The sequence below is a fragment of the Manihot esculenta genome, chromosome 13, assembly GCF_001659605.2.
Source record: "Manihot esculenta cultivar AM560-2 chromosome 13, M.esculenta_v8, whole genome shotgun sequence".
Lineage (NCBI taxonomy): Eukaryota > Viridiplantae > Streptophyta > Magnoliopsida > Malpighiales > Euphorbiaceae > Manihot > Manihot esculenta.
The window spans coordinates 7377344-7398059 of NC_035173.2; the positions used below are offsets into that span (position 1 = coordinate 7377344).

A 20716-nucleotide genomic window follows, 5' to 3' on the forward strand; every position below is an offset into this window, starting at 1 on the left:
GAATGAGTAAATAAAATTTATTATTGAAAATCAATATTCTTTATATTATTTCATGGTAATCTTTCACTATCATCACTGTGTCCTTATTCTTTTTCGTGGGTATTGAATGGTCGGATATTCAAATATATTATTCACTAAAAAAAAAATAGGGTTTTTCCATAAAAATCTACCACATAATTTAAATTATATTTTATTGCAACATCATATTATATAAAGTCATCCACTTATTATTGACTTCATAATGCCTTCAATTTAATTAAAATTATTATGTTTATTTTGTGTAAATAATTCTTTCCCTCAAATTCAATTCAATTATGTTATTATAGAATTTAGAAATTATTTATATCAATTTATCTAAATTATTACAATAAATATCAACTGAATTATAAAATTATGTGGAAACTAGTAGACTTATAAAAAATGTAATAAAAAATGAAATCATCTTAAATACTATTAAATCATAATAGTTGAGAGCTTGTACTCACAGATTTAGTCTGATAATAAGTGCATCTGCGTAAATCTGAGGGTTTGCACTCCAGAGCTATGCTTTCATAATCCGAAGTTGGAAAAAATGGTGGTGAGTCCCCAAAATCTTCACATTTCTTTGTCAAAGGAGCTCTACATAATCCCAAGTTCCCCTCATATTGATTGCTCTGAAATGTATCAAATTGTTTCCCTTGTGGTATTGGCCCTTCAAGCTCGTTGTAGGAGACATTAAAGAAAGCAAGGAAAGTGAGCTGAGCGAGCTCTGGAGGTATCTTTCGTGAAAGCTTGTTCTTTGAAAGATCTAATCCCTCTAATGAGCCCAAACATGCTAAAGATGGTGGTATGTGACCCTTGAGAAGGTTGTTTGAAAGGTTGAGGAGATTAAGCCCTTTAAGGTTTCCAATGATTTTTGGGATTTTTCCTTCAAATCTGCTGGTGGAGGGATCAATGGCAAGGAAAATATCTTGAATCTTGTCGTATTCCAGTTTCACTCCATTGTTGAACATAGTCATTGAGTAATCATATTCCCCATAGTAAGTATCAACGTCTGTGAAATTGGGCCTTATATTTTCCCCCATGTACATCATGTGGTTTGCTTGGATGGTTTTCATGGCTTCCCACATGTCTAAGTACACCATTGGCAGCTTTCCGACGAAACCATTGCCGGATAAGTCGATGATTCGAAGACTTGGGAAGCCTTTGGTTTTGGGTTTTTGATCTATCACACCATAAAAATGGTTAGATCTCAAAATCAGAATTCTCAACTCTACAAGATTTCCCAACCAAGAAGGAAAAGTATCAGTTATTTGGTTGTTACCAAAATCAACCAACTGTAACGATGAACAATTGGCTAATGATTTTGGAACTTGTCCTTGTAATTGATTGTAACTGATGCTAATCATTCTTAATTTACAATCATCTCTCCAGGCTGCAGGAATAATTCCATGAAAATTGTTTCTTCTCAAATCCAACACAGACAGATCACTGAAATTGCTCAAACAATGAGGAAGTTGACGGCTTAAATTATTGAAGGATAAGTCGAGAATTTCAAGAGAATATAAATTGCAAATCAACGGAGAAAGTTCACCTGTCAATTAGTTGTGTGAAATCAGGTAGGAAATGGTGGATGGTGGTGGCAATGGAAGGGATCCTTGGAGCTGATTAGACCTAAGATATAGGGTTCGAATTTGAGCCCATTGAAAAATAACAGGATTTTGTTCAAACCCAGTTAAAAGGTTATGTGAAAGATTCAAAAAATCCATGGAATTTGTACTTATGGAACACATTCATGAAGGGATTTGAGCCTGTAAGCTGTTTGAAGAAAGGTCTAGATATTCCAAGCCATGTTGGTTCTGCAAGAAGTTGGGAAACTGGGTAAGGTTTCAAGAAGCCAATCCTAAAGCTCTCAAGTACGGAAGGTGGCCATTTGTAGCCATTGTAGAGTGCACGGACAAGCTATTAAATGATAAGATCAGTTCGGTTAACGGGTTGAGCTGAAAGAATGAGCGTAGATCCAATGACCCAGCTAAAGTATTTGAATGAAGATCAAGGAATTCAAGTTGATTGAGTCGAGAGAAATTGATAGGAATTGACCCTTGAAATTTATTTAATGGAAGGTACAACGAGGATAGCGAGGTGAGATTGTTAATCTGGGGTGGGATTGGACCAGGAAGTTGATTTTCCTTCAAAAACAACATATTAAGTTGAGTAAGGTTCATGAAACTAGATGGGATCTGGCCATTGTATGTGGAGACCAGAAGGCCCCAGATAAGTGAGCTGGGTGAGTCTTCCAATCCAAGAGAGTGTAGAAGTTGAGTTATGTAGAGTATCTGAGAGGTTAAGCCAAACAAGATTAGTAAGGTTTCCAATAGAAGGAGGTACCTTTCCATAAAAACTTATTGAGAAGAGCCTCAATCTTTCAAGGTGACTTCTCGGGTGGAAGTCAGGCAAAAAACCTGTTAGATTTATATTTTCGCATAAGTAAATTATTGTAATACCCGGCTAGACTCCGGTATCGGAATTCCTACCGTCCGGTGGAATTTGGGTGTCGGAAACCTCTAGAAGGGTAAAAGCATGTTTTTATAAAATGTTTTCATGCTTTTAATGTTTTTAAGTATGATTTTAAATGAGTTTTTGCATGAAAATTTCTTTAAGGGAAAACCCAGGTTCGGCCGCCGAAACTCACTTTCGGCCGCCGAACATGCATGGACTTTGGGAGGCACGTTAGGCCCCCGAAAGTCTAAGTGAGGGAAGTGCAGGTTCGGCCGCCGAACCTTATGTTCGGCCGCCGAACATTGCATGGATGCGGAGGCACATTCGGCCCCCGAACGTGGTCTGGCCAGCCACTATAAAAGGGTCCCCTAGGTCCGCACGGGCGAGCTTTTTCTCTCCCATTGTCGGCCAAGGTGAGTCTCCACCGCTCCTCCCTCGATCTTGAGTGTTTCCTTTAGATCTTTCATGGTTTTAACGAGTTTATAACTTCGTTTTGAAGATTTGTGAGCTTTGAGCAAGTTTTGAGCAAGTTTTGAGTGCTTGGAGGTTCAAAGAGCTTAATCTCTCCATCTCCAAGCTAGGATCACTTTCCTCTCGTTTCTTCAAGAGGTAAGGGTCGATCTTGAACCCTTTTTATGTTTTAAACAAGTTTTAAGTAAGATCTATGGGTAGGAATGCATGTTAGGACATAGGTTGAGTTTATGGGTTTTGATGATGTTTGAGCAATGTAGCTTGATTGTGTGTGTATGAAGTGTTGTAGACGGGGTATATGCATGTTTGAGACCCCTAGGAACTTGTATGTATGTTTTGGTTGAGAAATATGCATGATCTGTGGTTTTGGGAGGCAGGAGGTTCATTTGAACCAAGTTTCTGCCATTTGGCAGAAACCAGGTTCGGCAGCCGAAGGGAGTTTCGGCCGCCGAACCCCTCTTGTGAAGGCAGCTTTCGGCTGCCGAAGGTGCCCCCGAAAAGAGACTTTCGTCTCTGTCTGGCACTTTCGGCCGCCGAAGGTGCCGCCGAACCTAGCTGAGTTTCGTCTCTGTCCAGGACTTTCGGCCGCCGAAGGTGCCGCCGAAGGTGCCGCCGAAGGCGCCCTGTTCAGCCATTTCATGCATATTTTCTGTGATGTTTTCATGATTTTTTAGGGGGTTTTTGGGGGATATATATTAGAGTTATGTTTATATATGTTGGTCCCTCATTGGAGTCCACCTGTGTAGGTTCGGACCCGAGGAACCAAGGACCCCAGCAGTGAGCCAGCTGCTGAGAGTTTGACAGAGTCAGCCAGAGGTGAGTGGAACTATACTTAATCTTTTAAATTAAGAAAGTGAATGTTTTATCATGTTTCATGCATCATGACTATAATATAGGATGTTTGCATTAGAATCACGAATATGCTACATTGCATTATTATATTGTGGTTGATGAGGATGGACATTGCACGACTCACTAGCCCTGTGTACGAAGTCCTGTGGTGCCCATAATAGGGCCGGGCAATAGCTCCGATTTACGAAGTCCTGTGGTGCCCATAATAGGGCCGGGCAATACGAAGTCCTGTGGTGCCCATAATAGGGCCGGGCATGGAGTTGAGGGATTTTTGGGTCAGTCCGTCCATGGTATGAAATGTTTGTGCAATGATGCATTCCATTATAGCATGTTTTAAATATTTTTTTATATAGTTCTACTCACTGGGCATCTAGCTCACCCCTCTCCCCTAACCCCCAGGTTTGCAGGTACGGGATTGATAGAGAAGCAAAGAAGAGAAAAGTCATATGTATGTAATAGTTAGAGTTTGTGGACATGACAATGATAAGAATGTAATGTAGAGTTTTGAACAGTTGTGTAATTATGTTATTGAGGATAGAGTTGTGCTCGACCATAATGTATTGCTAATCCCTTTTATTTTATGTACATGATCTTATGATATGATGTTTATGCAAAACTAACTCAACACATGATGTATAGCCCTCCGAGGCTTTGATGAGATCCCACAGAGGGACTTTATTTATGTATATGTTCAGAGTATGCACAGGTTGAGTTGGTGATTGATCACATGTATAAAAGAAAAGTTTTAATTTTTATGTATGATGGTTGATCATGTATGGGATTAAGCAGGTTTACAGGTATATGTTAGGCTTGCTACGGGTCCCGGCGGCCTTATGCCGATCTGGATCCTAGCGCCGGTAGCGGTCCGGATTTCCGGGACGTTACAGAGTGGTATCAGAGCCCTAGGTTCACATGGTCGGACCTAGCGTGTCGGGCTCATAGAAGTATTAGAGGGTCAAGCACAATAGGAAAGGTCATGTCCACTAGGATAGGATGTAGAGTCCTGTCTTGCTATGATGATGTGATATGCCATGACTATATGCATGCGCATAAATGATATGCTATGTTTGCTATGTATGTGATGAGGGTTCATGTGTGCCCACATGAACCATATGATGCTAATGCTTGCGAGTTATGTGCTGTTTTTCAGAGAACAGAATGAGAGGAACTCGTCGATCTGCACGATTGACAGGAGTCCCACCAGAGGATGAGGGCACAAGCGCCCGTCCTCCCACATTGCCTAGGGCAATGTCATGCAGAACAAACAGAGAAAGAGTATCAAGGGACCCTAGAAGGTCTTTTGATACTAGCAGAAGGGGGACAGAAAGAGGAGGAAGTTCTTCAGATGTGAGGGAGGTTATGGAAGAAGATCAGAGAAGGGATGGGAATCTGGATGTTGGCATGTCAGAAGAAGGGACAGGGGAGTCACAAGGAGGCACTCAGGCCTCGGGGTATGGTTTTCCACCCTATTACCCACCCTATGCACAGAGTCCCGGGTATCCGATGGGAAGTACGTCGGATTACTCCAGCTTTAATCCCTACCCTACTCACATGCCTTATCCACCTTTCTATCCACCGTACCCACAGTATCCAGCCTATCCACCCTCATCCTTCCATCCTCACCCAGCAAACCCCACCTCGGGGAATGCTGCATCCCCACCTCCACCTCCTACAGAACCAGTAGCCCCAGATACTCAACCTCCTAGACCTAGCTCAGCCAGTGGGAGTAAGGTGAAAATGACAGCTTACCTTAAGCTGGATGCTCCTAAATATAAGTCAGGGGATGATCCCTTTGAATACCTGAGAGCAGTGAAGACGATCACTGATGAGCTAGGGGCAGATGATAGAAGAGCCATTGAGATGGCAGGGTTCACCCTGAAGTGCAAAAAGGCAAAGGAATGGTTCAAGTGCTATGTGGACCCGAGACTAGACAGTATGACATGGGAGGATTTTGCCAATGAGTTTGCTGGATGGGCATTTCCAGATAGCTCCAGAGAGCTAAAGATGATTGAGTTTGAGCAACTGAGACAGACAGAAGACATGAGCATAGAGGAGTACACAGATAAATTTCTGGAGCTATTACCCTTCTCAGGGCAAGCTCTAGATACAGATGTGAAGAAGGCCAGGAGATATGTTATGAAATTACAGTCCAGGTACTCCTCATTGATTCAATCAGCTGAGAGGGAGAGTTTTCACACGGTGGTAGATATGGCTCGAAGAATGGAGGCCAGTGCCATAGTTGAGGGGTCAGTGAAGCAGTCAGTGACCCAGTCTTCAGGGGTTAAGACCCCAGGCAGAGGAGGGCCAGGACCCTCTACTCAGAGTTCAGGTAGTAAGAGATGGAGTAGCACTAAGAAGCCCAAGAAGAACAAGTTCTGGAACAAGCTGAAATCCGGTCTAGGATTTGGCGGTGGCTCGAGTTCAGGCTCAGATGGTGCAGAATGCCAAAGGTGTGGGAGGCCACACAAGGGAGCGTGTCGATGGGGGACCAATGCATGTTTCAGATGTGGCCAGGAGGGACACATAGCTCGGGATTGTCCTAGAGCACCTTTCATGGGCCAGCCCCAACAGACAGCTTCGGGTAGTGTGGCACAACCAGCAGCTCCAGCCACAACACAGGGCAGTGGCAGAGGTAGAGGGAGAGGGGCAGCCTCTTCTTCTGGTTCCCGAGGTGAAGGTCCATCAGCTCCAGTCAGGATCTTCACAATGACTCAGCAGGAGGCGAACACATCCAACACCGTGGTGTCAGGTAATCTCATCATTGGGTGTTCTGATGTGTATGCATTAATGGACCCGGGTGCATCTCATTCCTTTATTTCTCCGAGGGCAGTTGAGAGGTTAGGGTTGATGGTCTCTGGGTTAGAGTGTCCCCTATGGGTCAGTGGACCCAAGTGTGACCCGACAGTGGCAGAGTCAGTCTGCCGGTATTGTCCAGTGTTTGTTGAGGGAAGATGCCTTTCCGCCGACCTTGTGGTTCTAGACTTGACAGATTTTGACGTCATTCTAGGGATGGATTGGCTATCTACCCATGGTGCTACCTTGGACTGCAGGGACAAGGTAGTCAGGCTCAGAGATCAGAACGGGTCAGAGGTTGTCTTCAGAGGAGACAAGAGGGGTACGCCTAGAGGTCTGATATCGGCCCTACAGGCTCGTAGGCTGCTTAGGAAGGGATGTCAGGGGTATGTAGCTCACGTGAGAGAGCTAGATAGTCAGGTCAGGGAGCCAGCCTCAGTGCCAGTTGTCAGAGAATTTCTGGATGTCTTTCCAGAAGAGCTTCCAGGACTACCACCTGCTAGGGAGATAGAGTTCGAGATTGAATTGATGCCTGGAACTAGACCGATCTCTATCCCTCCCTACAGGATGGCACCAGCAGAATTGAAGGAACTGAAAGAACAGTTGCAAGATCTGGTAGACAAGGGCTTCATCCGACCGAGTACCTCACCTTGGGGTGCTCCAGTGCTTTTTGTGAGAAAGAAGGATGGATCCCTCAGACTTTGTATCGACTACAGGCAGTTGAACAAGGTCACTACCAAGAACAAGTACCCATTGCCAAGGATCGATGATCTATTCGACCAGCTAGCAGGAGCGGGTTGTTTCTCCAAGATAGATCTGAGATCAGGGTACCATCAGCTGAGGATAAGGGAAGAAGACACACCAAAGACGGCTTTCAGGACCAGATATGGGCACTATGAGTTCCTTGTAATGCCGTTTGGGTTAACTAACGCCCCTGCAGCATTCATGGACCTCATGAACAGAGTATTCAGACCATACCTGGATCATTTCGTTATTGTCTTTATAGATGATATCCTAGTGTATTCCAGGAATGCAGAGGAGCATGCCCAGCATCTGAGGATTGTATTACAGACCTTGAGGGAACATGGCTTGTATGCCAAGTTCTCCAAGTGTGAGTTCTGGTTAAGGAGCATATCATTCTTGGGGCATATAGTGTCAGAGAATGGAATAGAGGTAGACCCCAAGAAAGTAGAGGCTGTGACTAACTGGCCCAGACCCACCTCAGTGACAGAGATCAGAAGTTTCTTGGGTTTGGCTGGTTATTACAGGAGGTTCGTACAGGACTTCTCCAAAATTGCAGCTCCTTTAACCAGATTGACCAGAAAGAATCAGAGATTCGAGTGGACCGATCAGTGTGAAGAAAGCTTTGAGGAGCTCAAGAAGAGGTTGACTTCAGCACCAGTGTTAGCTCTGCCAAACAGCAATGAGGATTTCACAGTGTTCTGTGATGCATCCAGAGTAGGCCTGGGTTGTGTGTTGATGCAGAATGGTAAGGTGATCGCTTATGCTTCTAGACAGCTGAAGAGGCATGAGTTGAATTACCCCACACACGACCTGGAAATGGCAGCAGTTATCTTTGCCCTCAAGATGTGGAGGCATTACCTCTATGGGGTAAAATGTGAGATCTTCACAGATCATAAGAGCCTGCAGCACATCTTGAACCAGAGAGAGCTGAACTTGAGGCAGAGGAGATGGGTAGAACTGTTGAGTGACTATGATTGTAAGATACAGTACCATCCGGGTAAGGCTAATGTAGTAGCTGATGCCTTAAGCCGGAAATCACTTGGCAGTCTATCCCACATCACGGCAGAGAGGAGACCGGTGGTGAAGGAATTTTATAAACTCATCAATGAGGGTCTGCTGATGGAGTTGTCTGGTACAGGTGCTTTGATTGCGCAGATGAAAGTAACACCCGTGTTTCTGGAGCAGGTGGCTCAGAAACAGCATGAGGACCCAGAGTTAGTAAAGATTGCCAGGACTGTTCAGTCAGGCAAAAACAGTGAGTTCAGGTTCGATAGTAAGGGGATCCTCCGCTATGGGAATAGACTATGTGTACCAGATGACATCGGGCTAAAAGGAGACATTATGAGAGAGGCTCATAATGCAAGATACAGTGTTCACCCTGGAGCCACCAAGATGTATCAAGATCTGAAGAGAGGGTATTGGTGGCCAGCTATGAAGAGGGAAGTGGCACAATTTGTGTCAGCCTGCGAAATATGTCAGAGGGTGAAGCTGGAACATCAGAAGCCGGCTGGAATGCTTAACCCGCTACCTATTCCAGAATGGAAATGGGAGAACATAGCTATGGACTTTGTAGTGGGGTTACCGGCAACATCCAACAGACTAGACTCCATATGGGTGATTGTGGACAGACTCACCAAATCTGCTCACTTCATCCCTGTTAGGAGCAACTACTCTGTGGATAAGTTAGCGCAGGTTTATGTGGATGAAGTTGTCAGGCTGCATGGGGTCCCAGTTTCTATAGTGTCAGATAGAGGGACCCAGTTCACCTCCAGGTTTTGGCGGAGTCTGCAGAATGCTATGGGTACCAGGTTGGATTTCAGTACTGCCTTCCATCCCCAGACTGATGGACAATCAGAGAGGACCATCCAGACAATAGAGGATATGCTCAGGATGTGTGTGCTAGATTTTGGCGGTTCTTGGAGGCAACATCTACCCTTGGTAGAGTTCGCCTACAATAACAGCTATCATGCTAGCATTGGGATGGCTCCATATGAAGCTTTGTATGGGAGGAAGTGCAGGTCACCTGTTTGCTGGGAAGAGGTTGGAGAGAGGTCCTTAGCAGGGCCTGAGCTTGTAGAGATCACCAGCAGAGTGGTACCCATGATCAGAGAAAGAATCAAGACTGCTACTAGCAGGCAGAAGAGTTATGCAGACATCCGCAGGAGACAGGTAGAGTTTCAGGAGGGGGATCTAGTATTGCTCAAGGTGTCCCCAATGAAAGGGGTGGTTCGGTTCGGAAAGAAGGATAAGCTAGCTCCACGGTACATCGGACCCTTTGAGGTCTTGCAAAAAGTTGGGAACGTATCGTACAAGCTGGACTTGCCTGCTTCTATGGAGAGAATCCATCCAGTTTTCCATGTTTCCATGTTGAGGAAGTTCGTGTCAGATCCGGGCAAGGTTCTTAGTGAGCCTGATGTGGAGATCCAAGAGGATCTCACTTATGTTGAACAACCAGTGCGGATTCTTGACACTCAGATCAAAAAGCTAAGGAACAAGGAAATCCCGATGGTGAAAGTCCTATGGAACCACCACAATATGGAAGAATGTACTTGGGAGACACGGGAGTCCATGCTCCAGCAATATCCCTATCTCTTTTAAGGTTAGTCTCTATGTGTTTTATATGTATGTTATGTTGTTTTACTATGCATGTACTAGTTGAGGAACATTCGGGGACGAATGTTCTTAAGGGGGGGAGAATGTAATACCCGGCTAGACTCCGGTATCGGAATTCCTACCGTCCGGTGGAATTTGGGTGTCGGAAACCTCTAGAAGGGTAAAAGCATGTTTTTATAAAATGTTTTCATGCTTTTAATGTTTTTAAGTATGATTTTAAATGAGTTTTTGCATGAAAATTTCTTTAAGGGAAAACCCAGGTTCGGCCGCCGAAACTCACTTTCGGCCGCCGAACATGCATGGACTTTGGGAGGCACGTTAGGCCCCCGAAAGTCTAAGTGAGGGAAGTGCAGGTTCGGCCGCCGAACCTTATGTTCGGCCGCCGAACATTGCATGGATGCGGAGGCACATTCGGCCCCCGAACGTGGTCTGGCCAGCCACTATAAAAGGGTCCCCTAGGTCCGCACGGGCGAGCTTTTTCTCTCCCATTGTCGGCCAAGGTGAGTCTCCACCGCTCCTCCCTCGATCTTGAGTGTTTCCTTTAGATCTTTCATGGTTTTAACGAGTTTATAACTTCGTTTTGAAGATTTGTGAGCTTTGAGCAAGTTTTGAGCAAGTTTTGAGTGCTTGGAGGTTCAAAGAGCTTAATCTCTCCATCTCCAAGCTAGGATCACTTTCCTCTCGTTTCTTCAAGAGGTAAGGGTCGATCTTGAACCCTTTTTATGTTTTAAACAAGTTTTAAGTAAGATCTATGGGTAGGAATGCATGTTAGGACATAGGTTGAGTTTATGGGTTTTGATGATGTTTGAGCAATGTAGCTTGATTGTGTGTGTATGAAGTGTTGTAGACGGGGTATATGCATGTTTGAGACCCCTAGGAACTTGTATGTATGTTTTGGTTGAGAAATATGCATGATCTGTGGTTTTGGGAGGCAGGAGGTTCATTTGAACCAAGTTTCTGCCATTTGGCAGAAACCAGGTTCGGCAGCCGAAGGGAGTTTCGGCCGCCGAACCCCTTTTGTGAAGGCAGCTTTCGGCTGCCGAAGGTGCCCCCGAAAAGAGACTTTCGTCTCTGTCTGGCACTTTCGGCCGCCGAAGGTGCCGCCGAACCTAGCTGAGTTTCGTCTCTGTCCAGGACTTTCGGCCGCCGAAGGTGCCGCCGAAGGCGCCCTGTTCAGCCATTTCATGCATATTTTCTGTGATGTTTTCATGATTTTTTAGGGGGTTTTTGGGGGATATATATTAGAGTTATGTTTATATATGTTGGTCCCTCATTGGAGTCCACCTGTGTAGGTTCGGACCCGAGGAACCAAGGACCCCAGCAGTGAGCCAGCTGCTGAGAGTTTGACAGAGTCAGCCAGAGGTGAGTGGAACTATACTTAATCTTTTAAATTAAGAAAGTGAATGTTTTATCATGTTTCATGCATCATGACTATAATATAGGATGTTTGCATTAGAATCACGAATATGCTACATTGCATTATTATATTGTGGTTGATGAGGATGGACATTGCACGACTCACTAGCCCTGTGTACGAAGTCCTGTGGTGCCCATAATAGGGCCGGGCAATAGCTCCGATTTACGAAGTCCTGTGGTGCCCATAATAGGGCCGGGCAATACGAAGTCCTGTGGTGCCCATAATAGGGCCGGGCATGGAGTTGAGGGATTTTTGGGTCAGTCCGTCCATGGTATGAAATGTTTGTGCAATGATGCATTCCATTATAGCATGTTTTAAATATTTTTTTATATAGTTCTACTCACTGGGCATCTAGCTCACCCCTCTCCCCTAACCCCCAGGTTTGCAGGTACGGGATTGATAGAGAAGCAAAGAAGAGAAAAGTCATATGTATGTAATAGTTAGAGTTTGTGGACATGACAATGATAAGAATGTAATGTAGAGTTTTGAACAGTTGTGTAATTATGTTATTGAGGATAGAGTTGTGCTCGACCATAATGTATTGCTAATCCCTTTTATTTTATGTGCATGATCTTATGATATGATGTTTATGCAAAACTAACTCAACACATGATGTATAGCCCTCCGAGGCTTTGATGAGATCCCACAGAGGGACTTTATTTATGTATATGTTCAGAGTATGCACAGGTTGAGTTGGTGATTGATCACATGTATAAAAGAAAAGTTTTAATTTTTATGTATGATGGTTGATCATGTATGGGATTAAGCAGGTTTACAGGTATATGTTAGGCTTGCTACGGGTCCCGGCGGCCTTATGCCGATCTGGATCCTAGCGCCGGTAGCGGTCCGGATTTCCGGGACGTTACAATTATCTTTAAGTTCGGAAGCGAGAAAATGCTCGCCGGAAATTCGCCATGCAATTCACAACCACAAAGATGGAGAGACTCCAAAGATGAAAGATTTGCGAGAACCATTGAAGAAATGTCCACGCATTCTAGATCAAGTTCCTTCAAATTGGTCATGTTTTGAACTAGACCTCTGAAGCTAGTCTGACGGAGCTTCAATAATCCATCATAACTAATGAAATCAAGATTACAAGATAGATCAAGGGAAACCAAGCTTGAAAGATTAGAGATTTCAGCTGGGATTTCACCAGAAAAGCCAGAAAAGCGAGAAAAAGAAAGGTCGAGATGAGTTAACCTCGAGAGTTGGCGGCCTATTTCGGATGGGATTTGAGAGTGGATGAAGTCGTTGCTTCCAAGATTAAGTGTTTGAAGATGGACAAGGCGAAAGAGAGTGCTGTTGGAGTTGATAGACCCATAAATACAACTCTCACTTAGGTCAAGTCTAACGACATGATTAGTTTTCTCATCGCACTCCACACCATCCCATGAGCAACACTCACATGATCTTACGCCTTGATTTAGCTTCCATGATTCAAGCTTTGAATAAGAACAAGAGCTAGAGATGTTGAAGCTATTTTTGAATTGCAGCAAGGCCAAGCTTTCATCATCATGGCATCGTTGAATAGAAGAGTTAAAAGACTGCGTAAATGCTATAGCATGGCACAACGTCGTCAACATGAGAAAGGAAAGCAACCGAACGAACAAAGGTGGTGACTCCATTGTCAGATAATTCTGTTGTACGGCGGCTGTGTTGTGGAGTGTAGGTGGTGTTGCCTGTGCCCATTATAAACATTACTTAAAACAAAGCTCCAAGCTTTTTTACTTTTGAATTTTATTAAAAAAATTAATTATATTTTTTAAATTATAAATGAGTAAATAAAATTTATTATTGAAAATCAATATTTTTAATATTGTTTCATGGTAATCTTTCTAATTAAATTTATAAAATACAATTATAATAATTTAGTATTATGATAATAAAAGAAGTTATTCAAAATAATTTAACAGCCATGCAATACATTATTATTCAGATAAAAAAAAAATCATAAGAGATATATTTTTATTAAAAAAATGATTGTTTTGGTTTATCATTGTTTAATTATGAGACTCAACAGAAAAATATGATTAGTTTAAGAGAAAAATGTAAAATATTAAAAGATTTAAAGAGTATCATACAGATGCAACTTCCCTTGACCTCCTAATTACTTTGGTTTACTTGTAAAGACTTGTCAAATCCCTCACCACCGTGTCGGCGAGTCTTCCACTATCGTTTGGTAAAAGAAAAAAATAGTCTTCCACTATCGTTTGGCAAAAGAAAAAAAGAGTCTTCCACTGTCACCATCGTGTCGGCGAGTCTTCCACTATCGTTTGGCAAAAGAAAAAAAGTATCTTTCACTATCATCACTGTGTCCTTATTCTTTTTCGTGGGTGTTGAATGGCTGGATATTCAAATATATTATTCACTATAAAAAAAAACAGGGTTTTTCCATAAAAATCTACCACATAATTTAAATTATATTTTATTGCAACATCATATTGTATGAAGTCATACACTTATTATTGGCTTCATATTGCCTTCAATTTAATTAAAACTATTACGTTTATTTTGTGTAAATAATTCTTTCACTCAAATTCAATTCAATTATGTTATTATAGAATTTAAAAATTATTTATATCAATTTATCTAAATTATTACAATAAATATCAACTGAATTATAAAATTATGTGGAAACTAGTAGACTTATAAAAAATGCAATAAAAAATGAAATCCTCTGAAATACTATTAAATCATAATAGTTGAGAGTTTGCACTCACAGATTTAGTCTGATAATAAATGCATCTGCGTAAATCTGAGGGTTTGCACTCCAGAGCTATGCTTTCATCATCCGAAGTTGGAAACAATGGTGGTGAGTCCCCAAAATCTTCACATTTCTTTGTGAAAGGAGCTCCACATAATCCCAAGTTCCCCTCATATTGATTGCTCTGAAATGTATCAAATTATTTCCCTTGTGGTATTGGCCCTTCAAGCTTGTTGTAGGAGACATTAAAGAAAGCAAGGAAAGTGAGCTGAGCGAGCTCTGGAGGTATCTTTCCTGAAAGCTTGTTCTTTGAAAGATCTAATCCCTCTAATGAGCTCAAACATGCTAAAGATGGTGGTATGTGACCCTTGAGAAGGTTGTTTGAAAGGTTGAGGAGATTAAGCCCTTTAAGGTTTCCAATGATTTCTGGGATTTTTCCTTCAAATCTGTTGTTGGAGGAATCAATGGCGAGGAAAATATCTTGAATCTTTTCGTATTCCAGTTTCACTCCTTTGTTGAACATAGTCATTGAGTAATCATATTCCCCATAGTAAGTATCAACGTCTGTGAAATTGGGCCTTAAATTTTCCCCCATGTATGTCATGTGGTTTGCTTGGATGGTTTTCATGGTTTCCCACATGTCTAAGTACACCGATGGCAGCTTTCCGACGAAACCATTGCCGGATAAGTCGATGATTCGAAGACTTAGGAAGCCTTTGGTTTTGGGTTTTTGATCTATCACACCATAAAAATGGTTAGATCTCAAAATCAGAATTCTCAACTCTGCAAGATTTCCCAACCAAGAAGGAAAAGTATCAGTTATTTTGTTGTCACACCCATTCTCTAAACTGTAGAGATGGATATGACGCGAAAAACTGACAGAGTTCCCCATAATATTATAGATATAATTACATATAACCTGCTATAAGTTTCAAAATATTAAACATATAAGAGAAAACTAATGATTGATCTAGTCAATTCATAATATATTTACATGAAACAAAATACGTTCCTCACCGGAATGTACAATCTATACATGATCTTTCAAAATTACAAAAAGATATGAAGAAAGACCTAAGATTAGTCCGACCTCCTCTAGACTCTGAGTGGACGATGTGGAAGGAAGGTCAAACTAGGAGATGAGGACTGCTGAGCGGATCACCAAAAAGGAACTGAAATATTAAAAGTATAAGGGTGAGTATAAAATACTCCGTGAGCGGATAAATAAATAACAAAGGGGAAAAGATAAAGTTTAAGTACTTAGTAGCGCCAAATATTTAGCTAAAATAAGTCAGCTGAATAAATACAATGTATATCAATTAATATAAAATGAACTGTGAAAAATAGAATCCGCATACACTCATAATATGTTCCCTGCAGATAATGCTGGCATCTCAGGTATAATAAAATAATAACAGCCTGAGATCAATGCTGGCATCTTAGGCTCTATGATGACAAATTTGGCCCAAGAGCAAATAAAATACTGGTCATACACATGTGCAGAGCTACCCCAAAGGGTGACCACCTGACATACGCCCCAAAGGCTATCTGTATATCAAGCGCTGTCCCAAAGACAGTATAAATATATATTGTGCTGAAAATAAATCACCTGTCATCAAGGTGTTATCTATTCGGTGCATATACAGAGTGTAATTGGCTATTTATTCAGCTGTACTTTAAATTCAATTTCATTCATTCAAGAAACATAAATTATCGTTATCCTTTCCCAACTTAAATAAACAAAATAATATATATGAATATATATATTTAAGAAAAGTATCAATGTTATATATTTATTTACTCACCAGTATTTGGGGAACAAAAGAACCTAGATCGCAGGAGCACCCCTATTATCTATCCTGGAAGCTGGATCCTCTCCTAGATTTTAAAAAAAATACTATATCAAATAATAAATAAATATTCTAGGATGATAATATAAAACGTAAAAATGTGAAAATTTAAATATATTTTTATATATATTTTTAAGAAAATTTCGGCAGTATTTCGGTATAATTAGACCTCTCAAAAATATCCAAACTCAAGAAAAATACTCAATAACCTATCAATATTATTTAGATCAACCTATGAAAATCATTAATTTCAAAAATAAATATAGAGTCTCATTAATTGGATCTTACTAAAATATATCTCTTTTAATTCATAAATCACAAAAATTACTATTAAAAGGGTAGAGAAAATAAATTATATCGTAAAAATTTGAATAAAAGGGATAAAGCTCACTTACCCAATTTTTGGAGCCTCTGGAAGAAATTATTGAATTTTTGAGTAGGATATAGGTTTAATAAGGATGTAGCTGAAGGATTTTGGAAGTTTATGGGTTGATTGAGTTGAGGGGAGGAGATTTGGGTTAAAAGAGCTTTTTTTTTTTTTTTTTTTTTTTTAACTAACAGAGCAAATGCTCTGCGAGGAAGACAACGGACCCAAATAATTTTGCTTTGGTTTCGGGAAGGCTCCCGAAACCAGAGCTTTTCATATTTTTTTTTCCTTTTTTTTTAAATTATTATTATTTTATTTATTTATTATTTTATTTTATTAATAATAATTATATATATACATATTTAAAAGTTATGGGCCTTCTCTCTTCTTTCTTTCTTTTTTTTTTTTTTTTCTTCTATGGGCCAGATATGATATTGGTTGTTACCAAAATCAACCAACTGTAACGATGAACAATTGGCTAATGATTTTGGAACTCGTCCTTGTAATTGATTGTAACTGATGCTAATCATTCTCAATTTACAATCATCTCTCCAGGCTGCAGGAATAATTCCATGAAAATTGTTTCTTCTCAAATCCAACACAGACAGATCACTGAAATTGCTCAAACAATGAGGAAGTTGACGGCTTAAATTATTGAAGGATAAGTCGAGAACATCAAGAGAATATAAATTGCAAATCAACGGAGAAAGTTCACCTGTCAATTGGTTGTGTGAAATCAGGTAGGAAATGGTGGATGGTGGTGGCAATGGAAGGGATCCTTGGAGCTGATTAGACCTAAGATCTAGGGTTTGAATACGAGCCCATTGAAAAATAATAGGATTTTGTTCAAACCCAGTTAAAAGGTTATGAGAAAGATTCAAAAAATCCATGAAATTTGTACTTATGGAACACATCCATGAAGGGATTTGAGCCTGTAAGCTGTTTGAAGAAAGGTCTAGATATTCCCACCCATGTTGGTTCTGCAAGAAGTTGGGAAACTGGGTAAGGTTGCAAGAAGCCAATCCTAAAGTTCTCAAGTACGGAAGGTGGCCATTTGTAGCCATTGTAGAGTGCACGGACAAGCTATTAAATGATAAGATCAGTTAGGTTAACTGATTGAGCTGAAAGAATGAGCTTAGATCCAATGACCCAGCTAAAGTATTTGAATGAAGATCAAGGAATTCAAGTTGATTGAGTCGAGAGAAATTGATAGGAATTGAACCTTGCAATTTATTTGATGAAAGATACAACGAGGATAGCGAGGTGAGATTGTTAATCTAGGGTGGGATTGGACCAGTAAGTTGATTTTCCTTCAAAAACAACATATTAAGTTGAGTAAGGTTCATGAAACTAGATGGGATCTGGCCATTGTATGTGGAGACCAGCAAGCCCCAGATAAGTGAGTTGGGTGAGTCTTCCAATCCAAGAGAGTGTAGAAGTTGAGTTATGTAGAGTATCTGAGAGGTCAAGCCAAACAAGACTAGTAAGGTTTCAAATAGGAGGTACCTTTCCATAAAAACTTGTTGAGAAGAGCCTCAATCTTTCAAGGTGACTTCTCGGGTGGAAATCAGGCAAAAAACCTGTTAGATTTATATTTTCGCATAAGTCGATTATCTTTAAGTTCGAAAGCGAGAAAATGCTCGCCGGAAATTCACCATGCAATTCACAACCACAAAGATGGAGAGACTCCAAAGATGAAAGATTTGCGAGAACCTTAGGTACCGTTGAAGAAATGTCCACGTATTCTAGATCAAGTTCCTTCAAATTGGTCATGTTTTGAACTAGACCTCTGAAGCTAGTCTTACGGAGCTTCAATAATCCATCATAACTAATGAAATCAAGATTACGAGATAGATCAAGGGAAACCAAGCTTGAAAGATTAGAGATTTCAGCTGGGATTTCGCTAGAAAAGCCAGAAAAAGAAAGGTCGAGATGAGTTAACCTCGAGAGTTGGCCTATTTCGGATGGGATTTGAGAGTGGATGAAGTCGTTGCTTCCAAGATTAAGTCTTTGAAGATGGACAAGGCGAAAGAGAGTGCTGTTGGAGTTGATCGATCCATAAATATAACTCTCAATTAAGTCAAGGCTAACGACATGATTAGTTTTCTCATCGCACTCCACACCATCCCATAAGCAACACTCACCTAATCTTACACCTTGATTTAGCTTCCATGATTCAAGCTTTGAATAAGAACAAGAGCACCATCCCATAAGCAACACTCACCTAATCTTACACCTTGATTTAGCTTCCATGATTCAAGCTTTGAATAAGAACAAGAGCTAGAGATGTTGAAGCTATTTTTGAATTGCAGCAAGGCCAAGCTTTCATCATCATGGCATCGTTGAATAGAAGAGTTAAAAGACTGCGTAAATGCTATAGCATGGCACAACGTCGTCAACATGAGAAAGGAAAGCAACCGAACGAACAAAGGTGGTGACTCCATTGTCAGATAATTCTTTTGTACGGCGGCTGTCTTGTGGAGTGTAGGTGGTGTTGCCTATGCCTATTATAAACATTACTTAAAACAAAGCTCCCAGCTTTTTTATTTTTAAATTTTATTAAAAAAATTAATTATATTTTTTAAATTATAAATGAGTAAATAAAATTTATTATTGAAAATCAATATTTTTAATATTGTTTCATGGTAATCTTTCTAATTAAATTTATAAAATACAATTATAATAATTTAGTATTATGATAATAAAAGAAGTTATTCAAAATAATTTAACAGCCATGCAATACATTATTATTCAGATAAAAAAAATATCATATGAGATATATTTTTATTAAAAAAATGATTATTTTGGTTTATCATTGTTTAATTATGAGACTCAACAGAAAAATATGATTAATTTAAGAGAAAAATGTAAAATATTAAAAGATTTAAAGAGTATCATGCAGATGCAACTTCCCTTGACCTCCCAATTACATTGGTTTACTTGTAAAGACTTGTCAAATCCCTCACCACCGTGTCGGCGAGTCTTCCACTATCGTTTGGAAAAAGAAAAAGAGAGTCTTCCACTATCGTTTGGAAAAGAGAAAAAGAGTCTTCCACTGTCACCATCGTGTTGGCGAGTCTTCCACTATCATTTGGCAAAAGAAAAAAAAGTGTCTTTACTATCACCACTGTGTTCTTATTCTTTTTCGTGGGTGTTGAATGAGCGGATATTCAAATATATTATTCACTATAAAAAAAACAGGGTTTTTCCATAAAAATCTACCGCATAATTTAAATTATATTTTATTGCAACATCATATTGTATGAAGTCATACACTTATTAGTGGCTTCATATTGCTTTCAATTTAATTAAAATTATTATGTTTATTTTGTGTAAATAACTCTTTCACTCAAATTCAATTCAATTATGTTATTATAGAATTTAAAAATTATTTATATCAATTTATCTAAATTATTACAATAAATATCAACTGAATTATAAAATTATGTGGAAACTAGTAGACTTATAAAAAATGCAATAAAAAATGAAATCCTCTGAAATACTATTAAATCATAATAGTTGAGAGTTTGTGTAATACCCGGCTAGACTCCGGTACCGGAATTCCTACCGTCCGGTGGAATCTCGGATGTCGGAGACCTCTAGAAGGGTAGAACCATGCTTTCATAAAATGTTTTCATGTTTTTAATGGTTTTAAAGTATGAAACTAAATGAGTTTTTGCATAAAAAGCCTTTGAAGGAAAACCCAGTTTCGGCCGCCGAAAGTCAAGTTCGGCCGCCGAACATGCATGCGTTTTGGAGGCACGTTAGGCCCTCGAAAGCATGAGTTAGGGAAGTTCAGGTTCGGCCGCCGAAAGTCAAGTTCGGCCGCCGAACATTTGCATGGATGCGGAGGCACATTCGGCCCCCGAACGTGGCCTGGCCAGCCACCTATAAAAGGGTCCCTTAGCCGAAAATGGGCGAGCTTTTTCTCCCCATTTCGGCCAAGGTGAGCATTCCGCCATCCTTCCCCAATCTTGAGTCTTTCCTTCCTTTTTCCATGATCTTTACAAGTTTATAACTTCGGTTTTGAAGATCTTTGAGCTTAGAACGAGTTTTGGAGCTTGAAGACCAAAAGTTGGAACTTCTTCCATCTCCAAGTTTAGATCTCCTCAACCCTCGATCTTCAAGAGGTAAGAGCCGATCTTAAGCTCAATGTATGATTTAAACAAGTTTTATGAAGTTTTAAGGGGTAGAATGCATGTTAGGGTTGTAACAGCCCGGAAACCGAACTGCCACCGGCACTAGGATCCAGATCGACTTAAGGTCGCCGGGACCCGTAGTAAGCCTGCTATTCTATCTGAATACCTGTGAAATCCCATACATGATCATACATTTTCTGTAAAAACATAAAACTTTTCTTTATTCCAAGGCTTAACCTGTGCATGCACTCTCTCTGTGCTCTACCAATCCCTACTAGAGCTCCTCAT

General features: G+C 40.5%; 2 protein-coding genes across 2 annotated transcripts; both read right to left on the reverse strand.

The window, feature by feature from the left end:
• Positions 1-458: 458 nt before the first annotated feature.
• On the reverse strand, positions 459-12993 carry LOC122721473 (receptor-like protein 43). The gene is made up of 3 exons (XM_043949307.1): positions 12235-12993; positions 1760-1941; positions 459-1503 (listed from the first exon to the last, which is right to left on the reverse strand). The coding sequence occupies exons 1-3, from the start codon at positions 12991-12993 to the stop codon at positions 459-461; spliced, it is 1986 nt and encodes a 661-aa protein (XP_043805242.1).
• Positions 12994-17153: 4160 nt separating this feature from the next.
• Positions 17154-18733, reverse strand: LOC110607959 (receptor-like protein 7). Its single transcript, XM_021747136.1, has 3 exons — positions 18524-18733; positions 17796-18470; positions 17154-17372 (listed from the first exon to the last, which is right to left on the reverse strand). Exons 1-3 carry the CDS (start codon positions 18731-18733, stop codon positions 17154-17156), a joined length of 1104 nt encoding a protein of 367 aa, XP_021602828.1.
• Between the last annotated feature and the right edge of the window lie 1983 nt (positions 18734-20716).

What these genes read in the sequence shown, in the direction of transcription:
- LOC122721473 (XM_043949307.1), bottom strand. Translation starts at nt 12,993, where the DNA reads ATGGAGTCACCACCTTTGTTCGTTCGGTTGCTTTCCTTTCTCATGTTG. An exon ending in TTCCGAACTTAAAGATAATT is followed by an intron (nt 1,942 to 12,234) that starts GTAACGTCCCGG and finishes ATCATTTAATAG; the next exon opens with CTTGTCCGTGCACTCTACAA. An exon ending in TTCATGAATGTGTTCCATAA is followed by an intron (nt 1,504 to 1,759) that starts GTACAAATTCCA and finishes CAATAATTTAAG; the next exon opens with CCGTCAACTTCCTCATTGTT.
- LOC110607959 (XM_021747136.1), bottom strand. Translation starts at nt 18,733, where the DNA reads ATGGAGTCACCACCTTTGTTCGTTCGGTTGCTTTCCTTTCTCATGTTG. An exon ending in CATGGAAGCTAAATCAAGGT is followed by an intron (nt 18,471 to 18,523) that starts GTAAGATTAGGT and finishes TCTTATTCAAAG; the next exon opens with CTTGAATCATGGAAGCTAAA. An exon ending in CAACAAGTTTTTATGGAAAG is followed by an intron (nt 17,373 to 17,795) that starts GTACCTCCTATT and finishes ATCATTTAATAG; the next exon opens with CTTGTCCGTGCACTCTACAA.